Source organism: Oncorhynchus mykiss, chromosome 29, assembly GCF_057628025.1.
Source record: "Oncorhynchus mykiss isolate SJ-2025 chromosome 29, ASM5762802v1, whole genome shotgun sequence".
NCBI classification, from domain to species: Eukaryota; Metazoa; Chordata; class Actinopteri; order Salmoniformes; family Salmonidae; genus Oncorhynchus; species Oncorhynchus mykiss.
In genome coordinates, this window is record NC_143050.1 from 34,725,497 (window position 1) to 34,747,918 (window position 22,422).

The following is a 22,422-nucleotide window of genomic DNA, read 5'->3' on the forward strand; positions in this document are numbered from 1 at the left end:
CTAAATGAAAAGCTCACATCTATAATATCAAAGAAGGCTTGTGGTCTAGATAACATCAGAAATTAGATGCTGAAAAAGAGCACACCTGAGTTGCAAAATGCTGTGCTTAAATTGTTCAACATGGTTTTAACTTCTGGCTGTAACAAGGGGCTCATCTCCCCGATCCACAAAAGTGGAGACAAATCAGACCCCAATAATTACAGGAGAATTTGCGTAAACAGCAACTTGGGAAAGGTTTCCTGTAGCATTTTGAATTCAAGAATTCAAACCTTTCTTCAAGAAAAAAATGTATTAAGTAAATATCAAATTGGCTTTCTCCCTAACCATATGTTATGTATACACCTTACACACACTAATTAATAAACACGTGCTTTATTGACTTTAAAAAATCATTTGATTCTATTTGTCAGGAAGGGCTATTCTACAACATTCTCCAAAGTGGGCATGGTGGTAAGGTGTATGACTTAATAAAATGTGTGTGCAATAAAAAAAAATAAAAAAAATAACATAATTATTTTCACAACGTCGAGGTGTGAGACAAGGCTGCAGTTTGAGTCCAAATCTGTTCAACATTTAGATCAATGAATTAGCAGACATGTTGGACCAATCTCCAGCCCCAGGACTCACACTATTTGACACAGAGGTGAAATACCTGCTATATGCTGTTGGTACTTCTATCACCAACCAAAGAAGGTCTTCAACAGAACCTTAATATTCAAGAGCAATATTGAACATAACTGGGCCCTGGCAGTAAATTTACAAAAAACGTAAATCAAAAAACATGTCAGGTGGACAAATATAAATTCACCCTGAACACCACCTTAATTGAACACACTAAAAATCACACCTACCTTGGTCTGACCATATCTGCATCGGGAAACTTTAATATGGCAGTGAATGCACTCAAAGAAAAAGCCTGCAGAGCAATGTATGCAATAAAAATGAAATTATTCCAAATCAACATCCCAATTAGAATGTGGACCAAAATATTTGACAGTGTAATCCTACCAATAGCTCTTTATGGAAATGAGGTTTGGGGGCCACTCAATAAACTAGACTTTAAAATGTGGGACAAACATCCAGTTGAAGCCCTACATGCAGAATTCTGTCGGAAAATTCTACAAGTCCAGAGAAATACACCAAATAATGCATGTAGGGCAGAATTGGGCCGCTTTCCAGTAGTAATGAAAATACAGAAAAGATCATTAAAATGTTGGTTACATCTAAATTCAAGTCCAAATTCAAGTCTGCAAGTTAAAGCACTTCAAACCCAAGAGCTGAGCCCAGAAACGAGCCCTCTCAGTCAGCTGGTGTTGGACCTCACCAACAAGGCTGACACCAGCACTGCTTCAAGGGAAAGAATTCCAATAAGCAAAATCATGAACCAATCAAAGGACTCATATTTACAACATTGGAAAAACGAAACAAAATCCCAAAGCCGACTAAATTGCTATCTGACCCTAAACAGAGAATATGAATTAGCTGATTATCTCTACTCTACTCAGAGATACGAAGCAGAGAGATCCTTAACAAGTACAGGCTGAGTGACCACCAACTGGCAATAGAAACCGGCAGACATAAAAAGAGGAGCGTGTATGTGGTCACTGCACAACAGGGGAGGTAGAGACAGAGATGCACTTTATCCTTATTCACAGAAATTACTACATTTATTCCAAATTTGAACTTATTACACAGAGGAAAAACTAAAAAACTAACACTCATGGGCGAAGGAGCAATGGCTCCTCTTGCAGCCAAATATGCACTTGCCTGCCATAGGGACACTGAATAATAACATCTGCATAGTAAGCAGTAACTTACTTATTATTACTATTATTGTTACTACTATTATTATTATTATTATTATTATTGTTTATCATTCCAAATAGTAGTGGTATGGGTGGTAATGGTAACAGTTTAGTGATGGTGGTGGTAGTAGTAGTGGTAATGATGATAGTAGTTGTAGTACTGATGTAAATGGTGAGGATGACCATTATTTAGTTATAAGTTAGTTGAATACTTAGATTTTTTTTAAATATGTATTACATTTCTACTGTTGACTGTTACCATTTTATTGTTATTATTTTCAGATTTAATTTTACTACCATTTTCAAGTATCATTTGTTATTGTTTATAATTTTATTACAATGTACACTGCTCAAAAAAATAAAGGGAACACTAAAATAACACATCCTAGATCTGAATGAATAAAATATTATTATTAAATACTTTTCTTTACATAGTTGAATGTGCTGACAACAAAATCACACAAATTATCAATGGAAATCAAATTTATCAACCCATGGAGGTCTGGATTTGGAGTCACACTCAAAATTAAAGTGGAAAACCACACTACAGGCTGATGCAACTTTGATGTAATGTCCTTAAAACAAGTCAAAATGAGGCTCAGTAGTGAGTGTGGCCTCCACGTGCCTGTATGACCTCCCTACAACGCCTGGGTATGCTCCTGATGAGGCATTCAAAAGTGACCAAAACATCAGCCAGGAAGCATAGGAACTGAGAAGTGGTCTGTGGTCCCCACCTGCAGAACCACTCCTTTATTGGGGGTGTCTTGCTAAATGCCTATAATTTCCACTTGTTGTCTATTCCATTTGCACAAAAGCATGTGAAATTTATTGTCAATCAGTGTTGCTTCCTAAGTGGACAGTTGGATTTCACAGAAGTGTGATTGACTTGGAGTTACATTGTGTTGTTTAAGTGTTCCCTTTATTTTTTTGAGCAGTGTATATTGTATACATTGTTGCTTTGGCAATATTGACAATGTTTTTCATGCCAATAAAGCAGCTTGAATTTGAGACAGAATGTAACCCAGAGAGAGAGACACAGAGACTTACCTGGAACTCTCTAAGGATGGTTGAGATGTTGGCTTCGTTGGCCAGGCTGGTCAAGATCTCCAGCTGGGGAGACAAGATGGGTCTGATCACACACACACACACCTGACCTCATCTCATGGTTTACTTTTACATTAGCTTGGTCATCACGAGGGAGCTTACCTTGAGCGATTTGATGTGAGTGGCATCTGTGGATCTCACATAGAAACTCTTCATGTAAGGTTCAAACATGCCCTGGCGAGAGAACATAAATCCATAATGATACTTCATAATATAAAAAAGGCAGAGGCCGAGCGACTGGATTAAACTGCCCGGCTCCGCCCACCGCTTTGTAATACTGCAATGTTATTCGTTCAAAAACGACGGAAAAGTTCGCCCAACGTGTCGTTTATTATAGTCACAACTGAAGTCAGCAGTCCACATCGTCACAATCGTGACGTTTACAACGGACAAAGTGCGTGCAACATGGTCGACCATGCCGTTTATAACCACAGACAACGGGTGAGAATGGTCTCTCCTCTGAGCATGTGCTACAGTACGTCTGGCGATGAAGGTACGGTGGTTAAGCTCTCGGGCAAGAGGCGTCCAGACAATCCGGTCACGCAGCCACTCCGTTAGTAAAACAGTAACAGGTAACACACACACCCCATTATCTGTCCCGCAGCAGACACTGAAGAGAGGAGCCATGTTTCGAGCCTTACCTTCCTCTGGATAGACATGGTGGCTATGTTCTGTAACACAACGTACTGCACCTCTCTGACAGGGAGAGAGAGGGGAAACATTATGGAGTGCCCTTTTTTTTGTCCTCACAATAGAGACACACAGAGAGGGAGAGAGAAGAGAAAGAAAAAAACGTAAAGAGAGGGGTTGGGGTGTACCTGTGGCTTCGGAGCAGTCTGACCAGTGACTTGGTGATGACGCCGACCTCGTGTTTAGGAGCCAGGTGCCAGTACAGCTGAGCTACTGACACCACCACCTGAAACGACAGACGTCAACTTGTTTTTTCCCCCTCTAACATGGCCCTTCTAGCCTCAGATACAGGAGGTTGTTTCTCAACTCCAGTCATGCCCCTATCTAGCCTGGTCCCAGTTGAATTTGTGCCGTCTTGCCGAGTCCTGTGGTCATTGTCACGCCATTGTTTGGCGTCACAGACCCTAGGATTCGGCAAGACGATACAGCACTGCCTGATCCCAGGTCTGTGTGTATCTCCTCCTCGTGTAGGGTCTTTCATCCTCCCTCAGGACACAAAGCTCTTTAAAAAGCTCCATATATCAAATAGCAACACCAAAGTCATGCGTTTTTTTGTAATGTGAGGAATGTCATTTAGAAGGTAACAGACAGCCAGAGTAAGGACTGAGGAGTCACATCTGGAAGACGTGACGGTACGGCGGAGGGCCGCATCGCGTTCTCTGTTAAAAAGACACAACACGTCACATTTTAAAATCAACATGTTCATTTGGGACCATTTTTCCTCCCGCTGCTACACTGCCGCACAGACCTTAAGTCTCCTGGGTGATGGAGACCTGCTCAGTGTGTGTGTGTGCAGCATCAGTCGTGGCGTAGCCTCGGTTCCGGAGACAGCTGTGCGGAAGGAGTGACAACAGAACCCCATGCTCAGACGCCTTCATCAAGGCTGCCTGTATCCCTCACAGCCAGCAAGTTCAACAGCAGTCAACACTGGATGCGTGTGTGGTTATGCATCTGTTTGTGAGAGAGAGTCTCGGACCAGTGTGCTTCAGAGCAGTGTGTGTGGTGAGACTCACGGCAGTGTTTCTACTCTGTAGTAGAGGCTTGGTGTTCCTCAGAAGCAGTCTGTGGTCGGGGTCCATCATGTAGGACTTCTTTTCGTCCCCATTTGTCGTCTTCTTCTCATCAGACTCATAGAACGCCGTCTCACTGTTCTCATCAAACAGACCGTCCTGAAACACACACACACACGTGTCTTTCATTCTGTTATTCACCGCATACATGCCAACGCCTGCTAGCCAACGCCTGCTAGCCAACGCCTGCTAGCCAACGCCTGCCAGATGCATACGCACATCTAGAAGTTGCTTGCAGGTGAGTTGGAGAAGTGCGCTCACTTTTTTAACCGCGCTAACATTTTGCTCCTCTGACCTTCGTCAAGTAATGACAAAACAGATGGACACTGACAGCACATCTTGCGTAGGGTTGCTTTGTTCATTATTGAAATAACTTAATAGTAAACAAAAAATAAAACACACTGACTGACAAATGTCTCCTTAGTCTTTTTTGATTCATTTACTATAGGCTATATTTCACTCGTCACACTGAAGCAATAATGACATTATTACTTCAGTGTTGATGTCTGATAGATATCCGGCGTTTAGTCCCTAACTGAGCCCTTTCCTTGTTCGCTGATGAGACGTTCAAGAGAAGCCACTACATCTCAATCATCTCAAATCTAAATGAAAAAAACGTTCATTAGAGCTCACGCCACACGACGCCGTTCTGACACAAACCACTTATTCGCCTCCCTCGCTCCACATCTCACACCTCTTTCCACAGGCTGGTGCGCTGTGTCAATCTGACCCCCCCCCCCCCCCACCATCTTTCTTCCTCCCATCTCTCACCTCTTTCCAGGGGCTGGTGAACTGCGTCCTGGCGTAGCGGGTCAACATGGTGATGATGACCACCTGACCCCACTCCTCCACGTCCACCAGCAGGTTGCAGAGTTTACGGTAGTTCTTATGGATCAGGTCAATACGGTCTGGACACACTTCCTCAAAGGCCATCACCACGCTGCCCGCTACCAGCTATAGGGGGAGACGTTGGGTTACTGCAGGGCTAGAGTAAAAGCCTGCACACCCAGTAACTCTCAGGATACAACTTGGGCAGCCCTGCTTTAGCCTGAGACCATTGTCTGTGTATTTATGTGACTAGGCAAGTCAGTTAAGAACAAATTCTTATTTTACAATGACGGCCTACCGAAAGGCCTGGTTTCGTCTTGGTTAGAAAGACAGTGTACTTCATGATCTAAGAGCAAGAATTTTGTTTATGAACAGTTAGCTATAATCTAAGAGCCAGGCACCAAACAGGAGAGGAGTAACTGGGTGAAAAATTACCGCTTTTAAAGTCTTTACTGAACAAATCTAATTTGGCATCACCATGGTAAAAGGCATCCTTCTAAAATCGCCCACACACAGCCAAAACATTTCACCACAGACTTTTAATTTTTCCCTTCAGCTCATAACTAATTGAATGTTCTATTCATGAGACAAGAGAAAGGGGCAAATGGGAGAATGGAGGGGAGAGAGGGAGGAAAGGGAGGCAATCAAGTACATTTTATTGGGAGAAAAATCCATTTGTCTGGTCCGTGTTCTATTTCTGTAGCGCTGCTGGCTGGCAGACTGACTGATTGACATGGCTGTGTATTAATATGCAAACAGCATTAACGCAGAGAGGCGAGGGGGGGACAAGGAAGGAGTCGGCGAGGAGAGGGGTAGCGGAATCCGGTCTCTCCCATTAGAAAAGACTGGCCCCTGGTGGCCCCTGTGGAAACCCTGTACATTTACCCATCATCCCTGCCGTGCAGCTGCATAGATTGCGTAGGTGTGTGCGCGTATGCGTTTGAGGCCCTCTGACAACTGGGGAGCTAGGAACCCGAAGCGCTAATCATTCAACAATCTGGACAGCTTTAGGGAGTAGGCTTCTAAATGACTGGTAAAAACCATAGAAAAAGGTGTGAGGTAAAATACGTGTTTGGAATTAGCCTAACTTTGCAACCAGAATGACATTAAAAAAAATACATTAAAAAACAAGCTGTTCGTAAAAAAATTAAAAAACATGGGCGAAACAAATCAAAACCGAGGCATTGTTTAAACACTTGGTTTAGCAAGCAATTAAGAAACCTCATATAAGCAGAGTTTAACGGATGTGCTTGTGGTTTATAATTGGAAAGGGGCCTAGTTGGGAAATGTATGTGTGGCTTTTAATTGTCATGCACAGCGCGGTTGGTCTCAGAACTAACAGATGCTTGATGTAAAGTTCCAACTCCGCAAACCTCATCTAGTGCATAGCCCTTATATTGGAGTAAAGTACTGACAGGAATGAACAGGAACTTTGCGAAAATTGTGCCTGTGTGCATCAATGGACATTACAGAGGTTCCTAGTATCTCAGCCCTGTGTTATGTTCCCTTCGACGTCTGTCTCTCTCTCTCAGCCTATTACAGTGTCTCTGGGCCTGCCTCCGCCTCTTTGTGCATTATCCCTCCCTCCCCCATCTCCCTCTCAACTTCCCCCATTAGACGCAGGTAAACTACACGCGCCATCAACAAAACTGACACCCCAATCTATGGAGTCCACAACCATCCATCCCTCCCTCCCTCACCTCCCCCATCCACTTCCACCGTATTATCTACACTACGTGACAAGCCAGTAATGGAAAAATCACACTAAGCAAATGGTTCCTCTAATAACAATAAATTTGGTATAAAATTATGAAGGGCCCAAACCATTTCCTTGCATCTATTTTGTCATGAATTCTAATTAGGGCGCCAGGGAGGCGGCGAGTGCTGGGTCATCACGCCAGAGACGGCGCGCCGCCTTGATTGATGGCACGGCGCAGGGTCGGTCGGCCTACCCTCCCTGCCTTCGCTCTATCCTCTCCCCCTTTTCCATCTCCTCCCTCCTCTTTCTCTTAAATGAATGGGCATCCCACCTAGCCTCTAATCATACCACACACTACCACACACACACTCCTCCCTGTTCTCATTTCAATTTTGCAGGAGGTGCAGGGAGAGGCAGGGCGGCGGGATGGGAGGGATCGATCATTTATCTTGTAATGGCTGGATAATAGATCCATCACAGTAAAACAGCTGCACAACCTCCTGTGTTGTGTTTCTCCCCCCCCCCTCCCTCTACAGCCCTTCTCTTACCACCATCCTGTCTTTAACCAGGGGTGTCACACTCATTTGGCGTAAAGGGGCCATCACCGTTCAGGCCAATGTCATGAAGGCTACAACAGAGACAGTCAAATATATTTTCTCTCCCCCCAAATATACTTACATTGTAACATAACGAACATAACTGACTTCACCACCTTGGTGATAATTCTTATTTCTTACAAAGTACAATCATTTCTAATAAGCGTGGAGGCTAGTTTTGGGGCACAGGTAGGGGACACGGATGGTGGTGGGCCACACTTGGCTCCTGGGCCGCATGTTTGGGACACCTCAGCTTTATATACTGCCCTAGACACTCATGTGGGCACAGTCCATATCTACATGGTCAGCCTGTGATTCTCACTCTCCAGAATGATAGCAACTTCCTATCTCAAAGTGAAGGGGAATATAAGCTTAAAGCTTTATTTTTCCTCCAGGCAAAAATAAATAAAAAGCCTAGTCTGCCAAGTGTATATTGTATGACATCTTTTGTAAATGCACTTCAAATAAAGTTTGATTTGAAATACTACTGTGGGATGAACGGTGATAAAACAGGTAATTCAAGGCATTTGTAAAACACATTCAAAGATGGTTCTTATGATGCTCTGGTCAAGATAAAGTGAATTGTATCCATATAAATGCAGATGTCCTTTGAATAGCAGGACAAACACAACACGATAGATCACCGACAGAAAGCAAAGAGCTAAAACTGGCAGTAAATAAATTGGTATAGAAGCTCTCTGAAATTCTAATAACAAATCATAACACACAAAAAAAATATATATATAAAATACTTAAAAAGAAAAAAAAAACATTAGCATTCCGGTCTTATTAATCTTTTTCTTCCAGTCCAAAACACAGCGCACGGACTTGTGTGACTGTGCCCTTTCTCGGTGTCCCCCAGCCAGCCAGCCTCATTGAGAGAGTGTTTCAATGGGGAGAAATCATCTATCTTCGTTAGTGACTGAAGCTAAATATGCTATGCATCTGGTCCTGGGCCCCCCCCTTTAGTGCTACGGGTTATTTTATATAATGAGAGATGCATGCAATGAATAACTAATTGCGATAGAGAGAAAGGCCGTGTATGGCTTGTATTTACTAACATGCACAGGGCATTCTATATGCTAACTTCAGCACGTGCACAATTTACATTATTTTAACTAGCCTTTATGGGAGCGTATGCATTTATAGTGACCATACGCATTTATAGTGACCTTCTGGAGAATATGCACCATCTATTAGCCTAATAGTGGAAGGAGACGCTGTATTTGTGCTTCAAACACTGGAGTTGGAGAATGCCATCAGGCTAATCTAGGAGAAAAAAAAATAACTTGGCCTTAGAAAGCAAATTAAGGTGACACCAGCATCAGTGAGAGAATGCCTTTCTAAATCGACAGTTAACTAGGAGCATCTGAAGATGTGTGGATTTAAGTGGGCGCTAACAAAGCATGGCATTGGTGAATGAGCTGAGAGAGAGAGAGGAGAGAGAGTGAGAGGGGCGGTGGGGGGGGAACATTTCTGTTGGACTGGACTACCCTCTGGTGGCTGGTTGGGAGTACTGGACCTAGTAGACCAGTGACATCATGGATTTGGTTTGAATGAATGTATTGAGTAAGGACTGACTGCTGAACCCGTCTGATATCAAATGAATGAAATAGATGAAAACTGATTCAGAGTGAATAGAATTTAATCCATCCTTATTACTGCTTTGTTCATATCATGCGGTCTCCGCTGCTGGGAAAAAAAATGATCTGTGGGGAAACACTGGTGGTAAAGTTAGCGTCGGGGAGGGGGCCCTCTTGGCACCAGAGACAAAATGTTGCTGTTTTAAACCTAATTTCCTGCAATTCTACATATTTTGCCATGGGGCGGAGAGAACATTTTAAAAATTGGTTTCCTGCACCCCTAAACATTTTGCCATGGGGCGCAGAGAACATTTTACCATTTTAAAATTGGTTTCCTGCACCCCTAAACATTTTGCCATGGGGCGGACAGAACATTTTACCATTTTAAAATTGGTTTCCTGCACCCCTAAACATTTTGCCATGGGGCGGAGAGAACATTTTACCATTTTAAAATTGGTTTCCTGCACCCCTAAACATTTTGCCATGGGGCGGAGAGAACATTTTACCATTTTAAAATTGGTTTCCTGCACCCCTAAACATTTTGCCATGGGGCGGAGAGAACATTTTACCATTTTAAAATTGGTTTCCTGCACCCCTAAACATTTTGTCATGGCTTATGCCATGTTCTTACACCATCTGAGTGACTCAAATAATGAGGGCCCACCATGTAATGAAATTTGGGGAATTTTAGATTCTCCCTGACCGTCTAGTTTTTATTACGGTGATCTTTAGTCTCAAAGATAATCTTGTAAAAAAATATATACATTTCATAGCTCCCTTATCTTTCTACACACTTAAGAATCTGGTTGTAGTCATTTATGTTTTCAAAACATGTGACCGTCTCAAAACTTACTTGGATTAGCTGGTAATGGGAGCCGGTTTTACTCACAGTGCTTTTGTCCTTCAGCAATTTATCAATGACTTCTATCAGGTGCTCCTTCTGATCCGGATCCAGGCTAAGGAGAAGGAACGGTTTGAGTCAACTCCCAGTTCCATTGCTTTACACACACACACACACACACACACACAACCTGTAGAGTTTCTGGATGGCGTGGGCGGATGTTTTCCTGACGTAAGGGGACATGTCGGAGGCAGCCTCCTTGATGGCCAGCATCATGATGGGAACGATGATGGGGACTCTGATACTGGACAGAACCCTCAGAGCACTGGCTCTGATCAGCTGGTTAGGGTCCTGGTAGAGGACAGATGGGGTAGGGGGGGGGGGTATAAGGATTATCTTAACACACATACACACACACTTCTGCAAAGATGTACACAATGAGACAGAGTGGAGAGTAAAAGATAAAAAAAAGGACTGGAGACAGAAATCTCTCATGTGGTTTGGGTTAAGAGATACTGAAGACATGATACAGTACCACACACACACACACACACACGAAGGAAGTGAAGCATGGTGTAGAGCTAGCAGGGGCTGAAATGGGTTTTCCAGCTCTGGGTCCTGAGACACATCAGGGTGACGGGGTGGGCTGTCTAAACTCTGTTGTCCACAGAACTTACAGAGAGACAGACAGCCTTTCTTTAAATGGCTCAATAGCCCTACACACACACACACACACACACACCTTTATACACGTACATACAAAACATGACACTTTCTTTCAAGACCTGTATGAGTGTGTGGGAATTCAAAATGGTAAAACACAACTAAAAAAAACAGCTCTGCATCAAAGCCTGCTGTGCACACACACACCACATGTGTTACCTTGAGGGCCCTCTGAAAGGTGCTGATGGACAGTAGAGCCAGGTCCTGCTGCTCCTCTGCATACCTCACCAGGTACACATAGACCAACTTCTTCAGCTGGAACACACACACACATGTTGAATTTAGTCAATGAAGAAATCCCAAGTCTATAGATTCACTTTTGGGTTGAGCTCAGTACACATTCCAAATTGTTTAGGTAACACTATTCTTTGACACAGTGGAGAGAATGAGGCTTTGGCTAGACCTCGGATGTATTTATTGGGCTGGTTGTTTTAGAGGGGGGGGAAGCGGAGGTTGAAAGTGTTCCTGTTGGATATTATTAGTCTGGATGGCATGTCGTTTCGGGGAGAGCAGAGAACGAGCTAAAATGTTTTATTTGACTTCAGAATGTTTCTGTTTGCCTTCCTCCCCCTCCTCGCTCCTCACACGTAGCAGAGACTGAGCTAATATTTGTCCAGTGTCCGACTGAGTTAAAAAGGATACTTTGTGATTTTGGCAATGAGTATGAATGAGTGCAGCCGCCACACTCCTCCTGCCAGCTCCTTCATCTACTTCCAGAGGCAGATGAACTTGTGGATACCATTTTTATGTCTCTAAGTCTAGACTCCAGTATGAAGGAAGTTGCTAACTAGCGCAACTGCTAACTAGCATTAGCGCAACGACTGGAAGTCTATGGGTGTCTTGCCAGATACGCCATACACTTCCGGGCCCTTTGCGCTGACGCTAGTTAGGCTCACGAAACGACCTCGTACTTCCTTCGTACTGGACAGTCACAGACACATACAAATGGCATCCACAAGTTCATCGGACTCTGGTGGATGTAGATAAAGGGCCACACCGGCAAAATCTCTAAGTAACCCTTTTAAAGGTTGGCCCTGGTTCACTTCAGTGTTATTCGGCGTACAGCTGTGGTTTTCAATCATCATTGCTGTGATTAGTGGGTGAATTAACATCATTACTGAGTCTAAGAGGGGACATAACCCATCTGGCCTTGTCTGAGGGGAATCACATCTTATCAAAAACGTTGCAGAAAATAGATGCTCAAAATTAGAAATAGTAATCAAATATGCTAATGATTTCATTTCCATTATTTGATCAGTTATCAAATACCAATAACCATACTCCATATAGCCCACCATCCCGCTCACACACACACACCTCAGGGCTTTCAAGTCTCAGGTTGTTGTTGCTAGTGCTGGTTGAAGTAAACAAAGCATCCTGATATTAAATCACACGAGTCCGTCAATACTCTGTGTCCTCCAGTGCTGCTTTCTGATTAGAGACAATCAATAACACACAGCACAGCAGCAGAGAGGGGGGAGGGACGACAAGAGAGACAGAGTGACTGAGCTGCCCGCAGAGAGGTGAGGACAGAGAGAGCGTGAGAGAGCCACAACGAGGGACCTAGCACTACCCTAGCATCTGGTGTGTGTGAAGGGAGAGAGAGAGGAGACGTGGCCACAGGCTCTCCTCTGCCAATTACCCCCACCCACATGCTCCAGTTCCCTACCATGGGCTGCCCTGCCACACACACACACACACACCTCACAGGCTGCCCCTCATACAGCCTGTTTATTCTGCTGATCAATATTACCAGGCAGTGGTTCGGTGGTCTCCTCCTGGCAGAAGGAGGGACCTCATCCGTCTTGTCTTTGATAGAATCTACTAAACGTTATGCAAACAGAATGGAACTCATACCTCTATGTTCTTACTGGCCACGTTCTTCACCACAGCTGGGAACAGCTCGGAGGCATTCTTCCCCTTGGCGATCAGCTGTGGACACAACATCCCTCGCATGTTTAACAGTATTCAATGTGTTATTAACACTGCACATACAATATACCACAGCAACGAACCGCACTGTAAATTGAACTTTGGAAATTGTTCGCCAATTCTTCAAAATGAGGAATTTACAAATTGGCCTTTTTATTGAGACGGGAACACCAAAGTACACTCTGAACTGAGAATGCACTGCACTTAGTGGGAAGTGTGTGTGTGTGCAGGTGATGCTCACCGCAATGATCCTCTTCATGGCGTCCAGTTTGAGAGAGTCCTTATTGCTCTCCAGCATCTCTTTAAGGTCATCATTCCTGGTGGAGAGGAGAAAGAGATCAGAACACGTGCTGCAGGCTATTTAATATCACCACGCTGCTTTTTAATTTTGTATAGCGGACGGCCTTCTTTACACCTGAGAACTTCCACCGGCGTAGCCAAGAACTCTACACGTCCGCCGGGGTCAAATTCATTAGGCTAATGAGTTGAAGAACGTCATCGAATTGGGACTGGAAAACTGTGGCACACTTATAACAGAGTTTTGAGTCATTTGATTAAATTACAATCCTATCGCACAAAAAAAAGAAGATATGCAGCCGGACTTGATCGATCTCCAGCCGTGTCCTTAGTGGGAGACAGGCCAAAGGTCTGCCAAGACCCAGACTAATACTGATCTATGGAGAGCATTATGTCCTGCATTAAACTTGGCTCCTGCTAGAAATTGGTAGTCATGTGGAGAACCTCTCCGCAATAGAACAGCCATTTTCAAGAGAGAGTAGCTTACACATACCGGTAGGAGAACCATTCTAGTTTCATCAACGTCAAACGACTGCAAGGGGAAAAAAAATACAGGGTCTCAGATGACCTATTTTCTTAGGATACTCTTCCACGTGGTCTACGGTGCTCAAACTATCAACAACCGCTTCAACAATTCATCCCTTTACTGTACCGCCACACTCAAGCGGACGCATTCAAAATATCACAGCATTTCTATGGAAACACCTTCAACCCGGAGAACAAGCAGAATCTCACATGATGTTAACCCAGCCAGGCCTACACGACCCTTACCCTTCCACAGAAGAATGTGAAGCCACACAGCAGGTCATTGATTGTAGAGAGAGAGAGAGAGAAAGGGTTCTGGCCACTCAATGAGAGAGGTACAGTTAGAGAGAGAGAGATGAACCTGGAGAAGAGTCCCCTAACCAAGCTGGTCCTGGGGCTCTGTTCACAAACACAAACACACCCTACAGAGCCCCAGGACAGCAGCACAATTAGACCCAACCAAATCATGAGAAAACAAAAAGATAATTACTTGACACATTGGAAAGAATTAACAAAAAAAACAGAGCAAACTAGAATGCTATTTGGCCCTAAACAGAGAGTACACAGCGGCAGAATACCTGACCACTCACTGTGACTGATCCAAAATTAAGGAAAGCTTTGACTATGTACAGACTCAGTGAGCATAGCCTTGCTATTGAGAAAGGCCGCCGTAGGCAGACATGGCTCTTAAGAGAAAACAGGCTGTGTGCTCACTGCCCACAAAATGAGGTGGAAACTGAGCTGCACTTCCTAACCTCCTGCCCAATGTATGACCATATTTAGAGAGACATATTTCCCTCAGATTACACAGATCCACAAAGAATTCGAAAACAAATCCAATTTTGATAAACTCCCATATCTACTGGGTGAAATTCCACAGTGTGCCATCACAGCAGCAAGATTTGTGACCTGTTGCCACGAGAAAAGGGCAACCAGTGAAGAACAAACACCATTGTAAATACAACCCATATTTATTTTATCGTGTCCTTTAACCATTTGTACATTGTTAAAACACTGTGTGTGTGTGTGTGTGTGTGTGTATGACATTTGGATTGTCTTTTGTGTTTTGAAACTTCTGTATGTGTAATGTTTACTGTTAAATTGTATTGTTTATTTCACTTTTGTATATTATCTATCTCACTTGCATTGGCAATGTTAACACATGTTTCCCATGCCAAAAAAGCCCCTTGAATTGAATTGAGAGAGAAAAAAAAAAAGTGTGTTGGGTTCAACAACACACCAGGCAGATGTTTCACATTGAACAACATGAGAAGAACGGGTAGAGAGCGAATGAAAAACACAAATTAACCATATTGGGAGTTGTTGCCAGGCGCAGAGAAAAGAAAGTCACGCTGTGACTCACGATAATGTCACAATCAATAATCAGCTAGAGAGATGAGGAAACTAGGCAAGTTCGTAAACTTGAAAATACACACACAAAGCATGTGATCAGATACTTCTGTAGAGTACCGTTTGGTGGGTGTCTCGTCGGGGCCTCCATTGGCGTGCGTGAGGGTGCTGCTCCTCCTGGCGAAGTTTGGTCTTCAAGGTGAGCTGGACATACTCAGCAGACAGCAGAGCTGTCCTCACAGTCCCCGCGAGTCCACACACACACACACACACGTTTCCCCGACTGTCAGCTGGCTGTAACGTTCGCTGTGGCCACTTCCCTCCAACCCGCTTTTGCCCTTCACAGACCGTTCATAAATGCTACAGCATCTACAGGCCCGTCTGTTGCTCTCCTCTCTCTGTCCGTCTTCCTCGCTCTTCTCTCAGCTGATAAGAGGAGTCACAGGATGCCCTCGCCGCTGGCTAAAACTCCGGCCCTCGCCCTGGCACAGACAGAGCTCCCCCTGGCCATCCAGTTATACCCGCGAGTCCACACACACACACACTTCCTGACTGTCAGCTGGTTGTAACGTTCCCTGTGGCTACTTCCCTCCAACCCGCTTTTGCCCTTCACAGGCAGCGACCAACTGTAGTGGTCACAGGATACCCATTCTGCCGGCTAATGATCTAGCATTAGTGGTTCTGCTACACACACAGACACTATGCATGCTCTCTATGGTATGCTCTCTCCCTCTCTGTAAATTGAAGCTGTGACTGACAGCACCTTCTCCTTAAATCTCAAGTATCAGGCTTTAAAGCAATTACGAGCCCACCACATCCCTAGCTCTAAGACGATAACAGGAGTGGCAAGATGCAGTGGCCCTCTTTTAAATGGCTACTAGTAGACTTTGACTCGTCATTTCTTGTAAATGCAATCCAGAGACGGGTTGAGGTTTCCTGCCTGATGGATCTGTAGCTCTTGGACAGGGGCTACTTTCTCCTTCTCTCCTCTGACCGTACTGTTTGTTCTCTGCGTCTGTGTGTAGCTGGGTGGTAGTTTGGTTCTCTCTGCCTGTGGCCACTTCCTCCAGGGGAAACGGGAGGGCCTTATCGGCCTCGGGGTAAACAGTGAGCAGCTTTCACCACCTCTGTCCACAGCACAATGCTTCACGCCTGCCCAGTGCCCTTCAAGGGCCAACAGAAGAACCACACAGAGTTAGAACGACACCCCGACAACTCTACATGTCTCTCTTCATGTTTAAAACCAGCGTAGTCTCTTTTTCCAGGTTTTCAAGACTGGCAAGCAAGATACTCTGGTCATTCATTCACATAACGACCAGTAGGATAAAGCACTGTAAACAGCTCCAATCAGCTGACTCTATTTAGCCTACTACCGTCTGCCATGTCCTCTAGTGTTTATAACCAGGATGACAACGTTGTCGGACATGGCTCAGTTGATATAGCCCAACACATAATCTGACATCACATGGAGGCCCTATAAAAAACATGGGAAACTGAACCGCAGTGAAATAATATGGCGCTTTAGGAAGCAGCTGATCACTTGGGGACAACCAGCCAGTCACATGTTGCTGTGCTTCTGTCAAGGCCAGAGCAGTAGAGTGGACCGTGAGGTAACAAGAGCCCAGCCAATACTGGATAATCTACAGGAACGTGACTTAGACCCCGACTGTGTCACATGACATTATCCAAACAGCAAACAGACTGTGGTTTCATTTCATTGGAGAAAGCTGACTAACATAAAAAGGCCACCTATTGATATCTTTAGGAGCAATAAAGTGCAAGAGAGGGTTAAGGTTACGGCCATTAAAATGCACATACGTCAAAGGGCACGTAACATTGACGATAGCTTAATTTAAAAAGAAAACATAAAAACTCGGTCAGGGGTTCGCTGCTTTCTGACTTACCATTCAAGTCTGCCATCTAGTGTTATGGTGCAATCACAGCACAGATAGAGAACTACACAGAGCAACATATTCTCAGAAATCAACCCCATGATCCTCCTCAAGCTATTCCTGAAGAAATAATAGGTATAAAAACAAAAAAACTCCACCTACCCTTACACGAGCCATGTGGGACTACTGGGTTGATTTCATAAACAATGCTATCAGTCAGACTTGAGTTTGGGGAGTACAGAACAAAAAAAAAACTCTTCATTTGAACACTATAATATGAAGGGAATTAGGCTCACGGTGAATATAGAGCGAGTGAATTTATGAATGCCTGACAAAAGCCTAGATTATGTTAAGATGTGCTACTGATAGGACAGACTCCCTACTAGATTTCATAGTAAAGCAGAGGCATTGTGTGTCACCGTTTGTGTGTGGACAGTGGAATCATTCACACCCCTCAAGCCCGGCAGGCTCCAGCAGCCCAACCAAGAGTCATCTAGTCTCCATTACCAGACCTGGCCTACTGGCCCTGCCTCGCTGCTGAACAGACCAACCATCTGATCATGTGAGAGGACTTAAGAGATTGACTTAGGGCCAAACCACGTTCAAATATTAGGCTGACGCAAGTCACTGCTCGACGGTGACAGAGATGGTTGAAAGTGTTATTTTGCCCGCTGCTATGAAGAGCAGCACTAGGCTCCATGGAACAGACACACCAGTAGACATTCCACCGTATAACGATGACATGAGCACAACGCAAACATTTTCAATGAGACCTTTCTATGGGTTAAAACTGCTAGAACTTATAGGACTACAAGGGAAGTAGAGAAAGACAGACTAACAGTAAGTGGATAATTCAAAGCTTCCATGGTAAATCAGGTTGAATAAACTTTCATATGATAATGGCTGACTGTTGGGGAGACTTTGTGGGAGAAAATGGCTTTCAGAGAAGACAGTGACTTGAGGCCTTGTCTGGAGCCAGCTGGGGAAAGACTAACCTACGGATAGTGAAATTATAACTGATCCCAACTCCAAGGCCACGGTCTGGGAAACATTGATTTACAGTAAACCCAATCCTACAGCTGAGTAAGTCAACTACTGGGCATGTATTCAAGATCATAATGAAGAAGATTAAAGCTATATGGACCTGATCCTAGGTCAGCACACTTTCTCTGAGATCCTACGTGAATACAGGCCCTGATTTATAGTAAAAGACACAGCATGACTGCAGGATGAGGCTGGCCGACCTAGTGATGGAACCGCCCTCTGGTGGTATCGTCACGTGATGTTGATTGATGACATAGAGCACATTTTACACGTAATCGGGTCCTTTTCATCTCACTTTATCCAATTGATTTAAAATGGGTTGTTTACAAGAATTTTAAACAATATTTCAATGATATGCTACTGTTTGGCACTTATCCTAATCACTTGAGTTTATGACAATGAGGGGAAAGAAGATGGGGTATTTTTTTTTTAAACCGGCGTTGTACGGAGGACCTTGGAGAACCACATCAATTGACTTGGGTAGCCAGACTAACTACAACAGAGCTTCGCCCATGTGCATAGCACAGCTAGCTTTATGTCCGTGTCGATGTTCATTTTAGAATACATTGACCTCGCACAACTCTACAAACATAAAAGGACGCGGTGGAAAAACATTGAATGTAAAATATATGTATGTTAGAGAAAATGTCTGGTGGTGTCTGTCAACTTGTTGCTTTTTTGTTCATGTAAACATGTCCAAACACAGGGCAACATTGCTTGCTGTCAACAAACGCGTTTTAAACCGTGAAGCTACCATAGAGATGCAGCTGTTTATCTAGCCAACTAGTTACCACTAGCATCCATCGTAGATATCAAATTAAGTTGCAAACACAGTTTACACACAAGTAGGTTAATAAAATGTTTCCTTGCTAGCTAATTGACCTACTTTTTAAAGTTGGTGCTGAACAGGCCAAATCCAGCTCCAGCATTGGAGGAGGTCGGGGTAGTCTCCTGACCAACCTCCACCGCTGAATCCGATCCTCCTTGGTCGTTGTACGACAAGTTGTTCGTCGACATGCTCAACATTTGACGTTTCACAAATGTACAGAATTATTTACTGTATAAAGTAAAACTATCGGAAACAAAATCCCAGTCGTTAACAGTTTGATGATGCCAATTAGAAGCGCAAAATAAAACTTAGTCCTGAACGTGCAACTTTTTCCCCTTATCCACGCAGTACCGGAAGTATGAGTTGGGTACGTTCGTGTCAAAGTCACATGACAGGGGGAAGAGAAATTAGTCCTCCATAGTTACCACAGTCACAAAGTCTTACACCCCGCCCATTTGTTAAATTAACCTCTTACAATTGTATTTTAAACTTAACCCTAACCATAACTGTAAACTTAACCCCACTGCTATCCTTATGCCTAACCGTAAATGAAAACCAAAAGGCTAATTTTAGTTTTCATACATTTTTACGATAGCCTATTTTGACTTTGCAGCTGTGGTAGCCCCGTTGCCGTGGTAACTTTGGCCGCAAGCCAATCAAATGAGTTTAGGGGTGTACTCAGTGACGTGCGTGCGGGCTAAACGAAAGCGCCCAGTATTTTTGTAATGTAGTTGGCGCAAGAAACTGGAGTTGAAGTAAACTTCAGAGCTAGATGGTTAGCTGTCTGTCTAAATACCCACATCTTCTTCCACATGTAGCTGTTAGAAGCTTGGAAGGGGCTGAGAAAATGGCTTCAAGTCCTAGATCATCTCTTCCAGAGGAAGATTTCACCTGTACTGTGTGCTGTGACGTCTTCAAGAATCCTGTCCTCCTACCATGGAGCAGCCACAGCTACTTGTAAAGTCTATCTGCAGCAATGCTGGGAGTTGAAGGGGGTTCGGGAATGCTCCGTTTGCAGAAAGAGATTTTCAATGGGTAATCCTCCCTGTAACCTGGCTCTATAGAACCTGTGTGAGGCCTACCTTGAGGAGAGTCTAAAGTGCTCTGCATGGTGAGAAATTAAAGTACTATTGTCTGGAGGATAAGCAGCCCATCTGTTTAGTGTGTCAATCTTCTAGAAAACACAAGAGTCATGACCGCTGTCCCATAGACGAAGCTGTTCAGGGCCTCAAGGAGAAGGTACAAAGACGTAAAGACATGCGTTTTACAGAGTCACGTTTTTATTGAACATAATACATTTTCTATGTGAGGTGTTTAAATACTGTATACAGATTATTCTACTGTAAGATAAGGTGTTCTTTCGTTTCAGGGTGAACACCAGAGAGCACTAAAACCCTTGCAGGAGATGCTAAAGTATTTCAAAGAAGCTACAGAAATCTGTACTTCCACAATGCCTCACATTCAGTAGGACGACGTTGAGTTTAATATAAGAGAAAGCAGCAATAATGTATTAGATCAATATTTAATTATGTTTGCATTTGATTGCCAAATGTTTGATAGAGATGGCTAAATTATAATTTTTCACAGCTAGACTCTGTAGTAGGACTGATTCATTCACTACTGTACCGATGGCTAGCTAAAATCAGACCAGAGTCTGTCAACCAGACCAGGTAATTGGTTTTCTGGATGAAATGTGAGAATTCCAGTAATGTAATAACAGTTCTCCCACTGTCTCCAGAGACATTTCCAAGACGCAGAGATCGAGATCAAGCATGAATTCAAGGAGTTTCCGCAGTTTCTTAGAGATGAAGAGAAGGCCAAGTTTGACACAATGAGGCAGGAACAGTTTGTGAAGACTTCAGCAATGGTTAATAGGATTGACCAGTTGAGACAAGAGATGTCATCACTTGTAAACACAATTTAAGCTTATAGAGGATGAGCTATGAGATTAAGACACCTCATTCCTTCAGGTCAGGACTGCTCTAAGTTAACATGATTTGTTGGTGCATTTATACTGATAAATAGTGATAGATAAATAACGGAATTAAATTTGGTAGTCTGTTCTTCTGCAGAACTACAAGACTATAATGGAAAGGTAAGTGAGCTGCATCCGGTCTCTCTCTTCTCTGTGTTCTGAACCGCCACTGACTCCTGAATATTCTTCCAGAGCCCAGTGCACACTGCCTGATCCAGATACACAGCTGGTCTCAGGAGCACTGATTGACATGGCTAAACATCTGGGCAATCTGCAGTTCAAAGCTTGGGAGAAGATGCAGAGGAATGGGATTGTCACTTACAGTTTATCCATTTTTTAAATCTTAGTAAATACTGGTGGTGGACACCAATATTGATAATTAGATATGATATTGATATGAGCAAGGCATATCGTGATAGGTTTATTATTCCTGTTAACCTGACCTGGCCCAATGGGCAATCCGCAAGCAGTTGTCTGGACTTCACAGAGCTGTGGAAGTGAACAGAAAAGTGAAAATGTTATATAGGGCTGTTGACGTTAATAACCTGTTTAAGAGTGACATTTGCCACAGAGTTTTTTTGCCACCAATTTTTTTTGGATGCCATTAATCGCGTCTCCATTTCTTCACTGCACAGAACATTTTAAGCGCGCATGTTTCCGCACGGACCCTTTTAGGAGCAGAATATGACATTGAACACAGCTACAGCAGAGAGGAAGAGAGGCCAAATATTATGGATGTACTGACAAGATACATGTCTCTCCGCCCTAACGATGGGAGTCGTTGTCCAAAAAGTGTCACGGCGGGCTGTCTAGCCCCTGCCTATCCTTTCTTTGGATTGGTGGATACATCTCATTATTGTAATCCTTTTTTGAATACTCGTTGAGGGTTGTTGAGGTCAACCGCCTGTAATCAATGGAGAGGTGCTTTGCTACTATCCTCATACCAGATTTTCGGTGGAAAATCTGTTTCCCTCCAACAGGTGGCGTTTTTTCTCTTGTTTTTTTCGCCCACCAGGTAAGGAGTTTTTGTATGGAGATCAATGAGTGTCGAATTTGGTCAACAAAAACCTGAATGGCTTATTTGCATCATGAGGTTTATTTGATGGAATATTGATGTGTGTATGTGCAGTACCAGTCAAAAGTTTGGACAGCTACTCATTCTAAGGTTTTTCTTTATTTTTACTATTTTCTACATTGTAGAATAATAGTGAAGACATCAAAACCAAGAATAACATAGGAATCATGTAGTAACCAAAAAAGTGTTAAACAAATAAAAATGTAGCTACCCTCTGCCTTGATTACAACTTTGACATTCTCTCAACCAGCTTCATGAGGAATGCTTTTCCAACAGTCTTGAAGGAGTTCCCAGATATGCTGTGCACTTGTTGGCTGCTTTTCCTTCACTCTGCGGTCCAACTCAACCCAAACCATCTCAATTGGGATGAGGTCGGGTGATTGTGGAGGCCAGGTCATCTGATGTAGCACTCCATCACTCTCCTTCTTGGTCAAATAGCCATTACACAGCCTGGAGGTATGTTTTGGGTCATATTGTCCTGTTGAAAAACAAATGATAGTCCCACTAAGCGAAAACCAGATGGGATGGCGTATTGCTGCAGAATACTGTGGTTGTCATGCTGGT

At 43.6% G+C, this 22,422-nt stretch overlaps 1 protein-coding gene across 1 annotated transcript in view; it reads right to left on the reverse strand.

The window, feature by feature from the left end:
* LOC110509669 (AP-3 complex subunit beta-1) overlaps positions 1 to 19,442 on the reverse strand; it is a 65,522-nt gene extending 46,080 nt beyond the window's left edge. Inside the window, exons 1-12 of the mRNA XM_036967340.2 lie at positions 18,866 to 19,442; positions 13,113 to 13,188; positions 12,797 to 12,871; positions 11,099 to 11,194; positions 10,407 to 10,567; positions 10,265 to 10,331; positions 5,441 to 5,623; positions 4,613 to 4,768; positions 3,728 to 3,825; positions 3,551 to 3,605; positions 3,012 to 3,083; positions 2,853 to 2,915 (exon numbers count right to left, since the gene is read on the reverse strand). Of these exons, the coding sequence (XP_036823235.2) occupies positions 2,853 to 2,915; positions 3,012 to 3,083; positions 3,551 to 3,605; positions 3,728 to 3,825; positions 4,613 to 4,768; positions 5,441 to 5,623; positions 10,265 to 10,331; positions 10,407 to 10,567; positions 11,099 to 11,194; positions 12,797 to 12,871; positions 13,113 to 13,188; positions 18,866 to 19,005 (1,242 nt within the window). The 5' untranslated portion in view covers positions 19,006 to 19,442. The remainder of the gene's footprint in view (positions 1 to 2,852; positions 2,916 to 3,011; positions 3,084 to 3,550; positions 3,606 to 3,727; positions 3,826 to 4,612; positions 4,769 to 5,440; positions 5,624 to 10,264; positions 10,332 to 10,406; positions 10,568 to 11,098; positions 11,195 to 12,796; positions 12,872 to 13,112; positions 13,189 to 18,865) is intronic.
* Positions 19,443 to 22,422: the final 2,980 nt, after the last annotated feature.